The sequence below is a fragment of the Thrips palmi genome, unplaced genomic scaffold, assembly GCF_012932325.1.
Source record: "Thrips palmi isolate BJ-2018 unplaced genomic scaffold, TpBJ-2018v1 HiC_scaffold_18, whole genome shotgun sequence".
Lineage (NCBI taxonomy): Eukaryota > Metazoa > Arthropoda > Insecta > Thysanoptera > Thripidae > Thrips > Thrips palmi.
Window position 1 is genome coordinate 6,475,522 of NW_023144627.1, and position 8,055 is coordinate 6,483,576.

An 8,055-nucleotide genomic window follows, 5' to 3' on the forward strand; every position below is an offset into this window, starting at 1 on the left:
TATTTTCGCGGTGCCGCGCCACGCCACGCCGTAGCGGCGCAGCGTAGCGCAGCGGCCCCACGGCGTCTGGGTCGAAGGCAAGGGGGGGGGGGCTGCATGTGCTGCGTGTAGCCTGCATGTTGGCTGGCGTGCGTGCCGGGCCGTGGCACGGTGGGCCAGAAGACCGGCGGAGGCGGCCAAAACTCTAGACGCGTTTTGAGCTCCAGAGTCGTTAAGGGACTCGAACCGAACGAGTGACCCCACCAATGGATTGCTCTTCGAACGAGGAATCCATTGGTAGGGTCACACGTTCGGTTCGTACCATTTAGCGACTCTGGAGCTCAAAACGTGTTTGTTGGCCGCCTCCACCGGTCTTCTGGCCCACTGTGCGTGGCCGGGAAGGAGCGAGAGCTCTGAGAGCAGGATGGGATGGTTGTCGGCCGCTCGCTGGGCTGCCAGGGCTGCTAGCTACCCGCTGCGAGGTACCGGCATCCCCTCTCTGTGTGTGTACAGTGTACGGACAAAGTTGGGCCCAAGTCGGGGCTGTGGGTTGTTACGGGTCGGGGCAGGTCCGTTCCGGCGACGCGGTGAAATTCTCTTGGCTCGCTCGCGGGGAAAATGGAAAATGGAGGTCGTTTGCAGCTTTGCAGCCCCTCGCGCGTCTCGCGTCGCATGCCATTGACTCCCTGGAATGACTCGCTTTTACGGTGGCTATGCAGCGCGGCGCGCCGCGGCGCCTTTCAGTATTAAACTTTACATTTCCAGTTTTTATCGATTCCCCGGTTTTGGCGGAGCGCTTGGCGTCGCACAGTGGGCCAGAAGACCGGTGGAGTCGGGCGAAACTCTAGACCCGTTTTGATCTCCAGAGTCGCTAATCAGGACTCGAACCGAGCGCGTGACCCCACCAATGGATTCCTCGTTCGGAGAGCAATCCATTGGTGGGGTCACACGTTCGGTTCGAGTCCCAATTAGCGACCCTGAGGCTAACGCGTCTAGAGTTTTGTCCGCCTTCACCGGTCTTCTGGCCCACTGTACGTCGCGGCAACCTGAATTCAAGTCGGGGAAAACGACGTGGAATGCCGTCGCTTTGATTAGAATTTGACATTTTATTTTTTTACCGCACCGTAGCAGAGTAGTACACGTCTAAAAAAAAGCCCCGAGGTTTCCATGTATTTAGCACGCGCCAGAGAAATTGAGTCGCTGTATTTTTGTCGCGTGATTAGTCGTCGCGCGTCCTTGTCCGCCTGCATAGCAATTTGTCGGCCGTTGTTTTTCTCGAGGCTATTTTGGATTTCATAAGCCTGTTGATGCGGTGGTTGCGCTGGTCGCCTAGACCGCCTAGACCACCTAGACCGCGCGCCGTGCTGGTCTAGGCTGTCTAGTCTGCTTTCCTTGCCGAGGTGCTCGTGGTGCCTTCAAGGTAAGCGGTCTTGGCTCCGCCCCGCCCCGCCCCGCCCCGCCCCGCCCCGCCCCGCCCCGCCCCGCCCCGCCCCGTGGTTGTTTGCACCTCGAGGAAAACTACGCAGAGGAGGATTGTGGGCGCGAACCCTGTTGAATTTGCACTAGCGTGTTTTGGCTGTGGCACGCCGCGCCACGCCGCGCCACGCCGCGGTGCTCGCGGCCTGCCCGGTGACGTAGCCGCCAGAGCAAGCCCAGCACCGCCAGCACGGCCACGCTGCTGTGGCCCAGGCGGGGCCCAGGCGGGGCCGGGCCGGTCGGGCCAGGCGAGGGCAAGGACCCCTTCGAAATTGGCGCAGAGTGTTGTTTGAGGCGCCTGGCCTGGCCTGGACATTGTTTCGCGGAGTTGAATCGTATCGTCTTTCTGGAATGCTTATGTAGAGTTTCTTTAAATGCTTTTTTTAAAAGGATGTTTTATTTTTAAGAGTGTTGTCTAGGCGCACTTTAATTTTAGTTCCCTTATATGAAAAACGTTGACCTAGGCTTGAGTAGGGGGAAATAACTCCAGCCAAATTTGTACACCAATATTCGTCAAACATGTAAACTTTACTGAAATTCATTAAAATTCTTTGAAATTCGACTGAAATTCTTCGAAATTTGACTGGAATTCTTCGAAATTTGACTGAAATTCATTGGATTTGCGCACTGAAATTCAGTGTGATTTACCCTTGGGCTTGAGTGGGACTGACTGGGAGGGAGGCTCGAGCGTGGACTGGCGAAAATTATCCAATTGTTTGGTTTGTTGCAGTGTGCCAGAGTGTGGACATTCGAAACACGGTGGAAAACTTCGACAAACTGAATGACTGCGCCGTGGTGGAAGGGTTCGTCCACATCGCGCTCATCGACAATGCGGGCGTCGAGAACTTCACCAACATCACGTTCCCCAAGCTGAGGGAGATCCACGGCTACCTCATCCTGTACCGCGTTAAGGGGCTGCGCTCCCTGTCCACCATGTTCCCCAACCTGGTGGTGATCCGCGGCTACGTCCTGATGCGCAACTACGCCCTCGTCATCTACGAGATGAACGATCTCAACGTGAGTGCTTTGCAGTGCCGAAACTGTTCATAGACGTTTGCCTGTGCTGGATGAGTGATTGATTTGTTGGTTGGTTGCAGGATATTGGTCTGATATCCCTCATGAGCATTAAGAGAGGGTCTATTCGTATTGAAAAGAACCCAGTTCTCTGTTATGTCGACACTGTGGACTGGTCATACATATCTCATGATGGCGAAGGACATTTTATCAAAGTAAGTGACAATGAAAGACGGCAAATTTCAAATTAACTTGCCTCTCCCTGGTACAATTTACTAAGTGTTGCTTTTTCTGTGCGCAGGGAAACAAGAATGGGCGAGAATGTCCACGCAAATGTCCTGACCGATGTCCCAAGGCATCAATTTCTTCCGCCAAAGCAACTGGACTGAGACCGACAACCCCCCATTTATGTTGGACTGACTCTCATTGCCAAAAGAGTGGGTATCTGTGTGAAGAGAGCGTTCAATGCCTCCCCCTCACGATGGAAATTAATATGTTTGTCTGTTTCGCATTGTAGTGTGTGCTCCTGAATGTGGAAAGGCTGGGTGCTTACCCTCTGGTGAATGCTGCTCCAAGCAATGCTTGGGTGGCTGTACGGGAACCAGTTCGACTGATTGTATTTCATGCAAAGAAGTGAAAAACATGAACTTTTGTGCCGAAAAATGTCCCTCGCCCCTGACCAAGGTATGTGCTTTCTTTGTAATTAATCTCTTGAAGTTTTACTGAAAATTGGTAAATAATTTTTTCCTGTTCCCTTTGTGCTTCAGTTTCTTGACAGGCGATGCGTAACAGATCAGGAGTGTAGAAGCATGGTGGCACCAAAGGATTTCCAAGGATCTGGAGACGTGAAATTTCCCTGGCGACCATTTAATGACTCTTGTATTCTTGACTGTCCGCCTGGATATTCTGAAAAGAAAATTCCTGGAGGTGGGCCTGGCAATAGGGATACTTTCACATGTGAAAAGTGTAAAGGTGAGCATTTCCTTCATGCCTGGTTGGTTAAAATAAACGTGCTTAATCCCCTCTATAAGTGGTTGGAAATTAAAGAAATCAGGCTACCATAACATTTTAATTCTGTGTTATTATTCTCTATTTTGATCATTTTTTTCTTAGGTATCTGTGAAAAAGAATGTGAAGCAAGCCATGTCGATAATATTGCGGCAACTCAACTTCTAAAAGGATGCACTGTCATAAAGAATTCGTTGGAAATTCAGATTCGTGGAGGCAGTCAGTATTTTTTACACATTGTGATTACCTTCAGCTTTTGCGTTGGCGTATCTTCTAACAATCCATGCTTCATTTTATTTTTGCAGAAAATCTTGTCAAAGAGGTAGAAGAAAATTTGCAATCCATCAGAGAAATAAATGGCTATTTGAAAATAGTTCGTTCGTCGCCTCTTGTGTCACTCAACTTTTTGAGGAATTTGCAAGTAATACACGGCAATGTCTTAGATGGCCAGTAAGTGTATATCCTTTTCATCAATTGCAATGAACTTCTGTGCTGCCATTAAGTCACCTAACTAATGTAACTCCATGTTCTAGGTACTCACTATCTGTCCTTGATAATCAAAACCTTCAGAAGTTGTGGGATTGGTCACCTAACTCCACATTCGCAATAAAGAAAGGCCAAGTCTTTTTTCATCTAAATCCACTCCTGTGTCCTCAAGAAATTGAAGCATTGAGAAATAAAACGGGCCGGCTAGAGTTGGTTAAAGGTTCAAATGGTGATAAAGTGGCATGTAAGTACACACTCACAACTTGGATATCTGTGATAAATTTTCTAGTCACAATTCCTTATGCATTTCCTCTCTGTTTCAGGCGATATGGATGTTTTAAATGTAACTGTCTCCAAGGTGACACCTTTTGCAAGTCTGATTGTTTGGCCCCCCTTCAGCACACCAGATCCCAGAACATTATTGGGGTACATGGTTCACAGAATCGAAGCTCCCTATCGAAATGTTACTCTGTATGACGGTCGAGATGCTTGTGGTGGTGATGGCTGGGCTGTGGACGACATAACAGTGCAGCAGGGGAACGCCCAAGAATCCAAGACTGTGACCCACTTGTTCACCAAGTTGGAACCTTACACTCAATATGCAGTTTATGTTCGAACATACACTCTTCCAGGAGGTTCTCGAACTGTAAGAGGGGCACAGAGCGACATTCTGTACTTCCGAACTCTTCCCTCCATTCCATCGACACCCAAAGACCTGACTGCAGTTGCAAACTCTAGTTCTGAAATAATAATTCGTTGGAGACCCTCTTTTCCTCCAAACGGCAATGTAACAAAGTATATTGTGCAAGCTGTGATGGAGAATGACAAGCCTGACAGGCTGGATTATTGTGACGACCGTGAGTTTCATTTGTTGTTGGCAGAGTGCACTGTGCACTGTGTTGTTAGCATGTGGTCCATTTCCACTGGTTTTTCATTTTGCAGCTCTGGCAGCTAAAACTGAGACTGTTGAGATAATAGACCAAATTCCCAAAACAACTCAAGCTCCCCCAGGGAGAGACGCTGGTCCTGATGGTGAGCAGTGCTCCTGCTCTTCCTCCAAAGAGGATATTGATGCGAGGAAAAGAGAGAAAGAAACAGAAAGTGAAAATGAATTGAACTTTGAGGACCAACTCCACAACATGATCTACATCAGAAGGTTTGTGTTCAGCTCATGTCTGGAAATAGGGGCAGAAGTAGTTTGAAATTCCTTACAAGTGACTAATGTTTTTTTTTCCTCTCTTTAATAGGCCTCCAAGAGATTCTGGTGGTTCTAATGATAAAAGAAAGAAACGGACTGTGGCCCGTCACATATCTGATGATGCATATTTTCGGTACAAGAGATCAGTTGGCCAAGAATCACCACGTTTTCCTGATAATCCAGATCCACCTCCAATTTCAAATAATAATGCTGATTTTAAAGAGAACTGTACCACAGGTAAGACATTTAGAGCACATGTTAGTTGGAGCTATTTTACCAGCATGTTGTTATTTATGTGTGCCTTTCTTTTAGGTGTTTGCTATACTGTGCTCCGGGAAGTTCAAGGGGATACGCTATTTGTTATGAAAAACCTGCACCACTTTTCACGATATTCTATTAAAGTGATTGCTTGCCGAGAGCTGGATGCATCTGAGCTTAGAAGGCCGGAACTTGCTCAAAACTGCAGCCCAGCAGCCATTATCCAACAGCGCACTTTACACAAAGGTAGGGAAACATGTTGTGATTGTTTAGATGCATGTCTCATGGCCCGTTGTCAGTGGATCTCACTTGTTCTTTTTTTATTGTGCAGCGTCCGCGGACACAATTGCAAAGACATGGCTAGAAGAAACCAACAGTACAAGAATTTATAAATGGGTACCTCCCGCTGATCCAAATGGCATCATTGTGAAATATGATATTCAGATATATACTGAAAATGTGGTAAATGTAAGTGAATGCGTGTGCAGTTTAAATATGCTTATTGTATTTTCATTGCAAAACATCTGGGCTAATGTGGCAATTCTTGTTTTCAGAGTGGTAATCGTCCACACTGTTTAGGAAGAGGAAACACTTCTTTTGTTATTCCACATCTGCCATCTGGCAACTACAGCATTAATGTTCGTGCTACTTCTCTCTATGGCCCTGGAAATTTCACTGAAAAGCGCTATTTTATAGTTGTAAGTATTTAGGTTTTTGAATTTTGATTGATCTTTTGTATCTCAAGGTTGGTTTATGCACTATTCGGAATTGCTTCTCCCATTGTAATTGATTTTTTGTTTCTGTTTCAGGATGAACCCACTAATAGTGCCACCCAGTGGCTGTATATTCTGATATCAATTATTGCTATTGTGGTGATCGGATTCCCAATCTTCCTCTATGCAAGGAAGCTGTGGTGTCCTCCCCCAGTGCCACCAATAAAACTTATCTCCAATGTAAATCCAGATTATGCTCCAGCCACTTATATACCAGACGAATGGGAAGTCCCTCGTTCAAACATTCAGATACTAAAAGAACTTGGACAGGGCTCCTTTGGAATGGTGTATGAGGGAATCATTCGCAACTGTCCTAGATCTGGTATTTCAGAGCAACAGTGCGCCATCAAAACTGTGAACGAACATTCCAATGACCGTGACAGAATTGAATTTCTAAATGAGGCATCTGTCATGAAGTAAGTTTAGGCAGCCGTTTGCTCAGAAATTGGATAAATTGAGTACTCGGAGTAGGATTTTTCTTATACTTCTTGATTTTTGTTTCAGGGGTTTTGATACTCATCATGTAGTTCGCTTGTTGGGAGTTGTCTCACAAGGACAGCCTACCTTAGTAGTTATGGAACTCATGGCTAAGGGAGATCTGAAAAGTTACCTGAGAAAACATCGTCCTGATGAATCAGATGACCCTGAAGTTCAACCTCCAACTTTTAAGGTATGAATATCATTCATTTGAGGTGATGAATTCCTTACGTCTCAAACACTGCCAGCAGTGTAATGATTTCTTTGTTTTGCTTTCAGCAAACATTACGAATGGCCATGGAAATAGCTGACGGTATGGCTTACTTGTCAGCAAAAAAGTTTGTTCATCGGGATTTGGCTGCTCGTAACTGTATGGTAGCAGATGACATGACCGTTAAAATTGGGGACTTTGGTATGACCCGTGATATCTATGAAACAGAATACTATAGAAAAGGAAGTAAAGGGCTGATGCCTGTGAGATGGATGGCACCAGAAAGTCTTAAAGACGGTGTCTTCACCAGTGCGTCAGATGTGTGGAGTTATGGAGTAGTGCTCTGGGAAATGGCTACCTTAGCTTCACAACCTTACCAGGTATGTTCAAGGTCATGTAGCCTCTTAGCTGTTTGTGGTTTTGTCTTTTGCCTTTTCTAATATTTTGTTTTTCCTTTCTTCCAATTTTAAGGGCTTGTCAAATGAACAAGTACTGCGGTATGTGAAGGACGGAGGAGTGATGGAAGCACCAGAGAACTGTCCAGAACAATTATATGATCTGATGAGGCGGTGTTGGCAGTTCAAACAAATGCACCGTCCCACGTTTCTGCAGCTGGTTGAAATGCTTCTTCCCGACGCAGATGTATTGCCTTCATTTAGTGATCGATCCTTTTATCATAGTCCAGAGGCCTCTGAACTCCGGCACCCTCCTACACATGGGCTGGCCCCATTGGAGGAGGGAGAGATGGACGCAGACATTGAGGCCATCTCACCCAGGACTCCTCTCAGATGTGCTGTGCACGATATTGAGGATTTTGATGTAGATGGCTCAGAAAGTGAAACAGAACAGGTATGTATTGTTCTTTTTATTACTCTGTAGCTTAGTTGTTTTATCCAATGTGACGTTTGGTTTCCTTGTCCGAACAGCATCCCGAGCAGAGTGGTATGCCTGCCCCTGCACCCAGCAGTTACGCACAGTACCATAAAGCTTATTCAAGTGACTCAAGTAGAGATAGTAAAGCCAGCAACGGCAGCAGTGCAAATGTCAACACAGCCAATGGCTTCATCCGTGATCACTGGCATCGGCACGGCAACGGAGCCACGTCCCATACTTCACATCCTCCTCACAGTTCTCACCACGGACCACCTCCGACCCTCAAGACGACAGAATGTTGA

At 46.7% G+C, this 8,055-nt stretch overlaps 2 protein-coding genes across 2 annotated transcripts; both read left to right on the forward strand.

The window, feature by feature from the left end:
• Positions 1-2,185: 2,185 nt before the first annotated feature.
• On the forward strand, positions 2,186-7,187 carry LOC117644255 (insulin receptor-like). The gene is given in 18 exon segments (XM_034383536.1): positions 2,186-2,472; positions 2,553-2,684; positions 2,771-2,906; positions 2,987-3,153; positions 3,237-3,441; positions 3,583-3,696; positions 3,783-3,927; positions 4,011-4,207; positions 4,287-4,820; positions 4,906-5,119; positions 5,211-5,398; positions 5,474-5,665; positions 5,751-5,887; positions 5,974-6,117; positions 6,229-6,608; positions 6,697-6,862; positions 6,949-7,006; positions 7,009-7,187. Coding segments are annotated over 18 exon segments (3,222 nt in total). The 5' UTR covers positions 2,186-2,388; the 3' UTR covers positions 7,038-7,187.
• On the forward strand, positions 7,057-8,055 carry LOC117644654 (insulin-like growth factor 1 receptor). The gene is made up of 3 exons (XM_034384266.1): positions 7,057-7,260; positions 7,352-7,729; positions 7,807-8,055. Exons 1-3 carry the CDS (start codon positions 7,057-7,059, stop codon positions 8,053-8,055), a joined length of 831 nt encoding a protein of 276 aa, XP_034240157.1.

What these genes read in the sequence shown, in the direction of transcription:
- LOC117644654 (XM_034384266.1), top strand. Translation starts at nt 7,057, where the DNA reads ATGACCGTTAAAATTGGGGACTTTGGTATGACCCGTGATATCTATGAA. An exon ending in TAGCTTCACAACCTTACCAG is followed by an intron (nt 7,261 to 7,351) that starts GTATGTTCAAGG and finishes TCCAATTTTAAG; the next exon opens with GGCTTGTCAAATGAACAAGT. An exon ending in CAGAAAGTGAAACAGAACAG is followed by an intron (nt 7,730 to 7,806) that starts GTATGTATTGTT and finishes TTGTCCGAACAG; the next exon opens with CATCCCGAGCAGAGTGGTAT.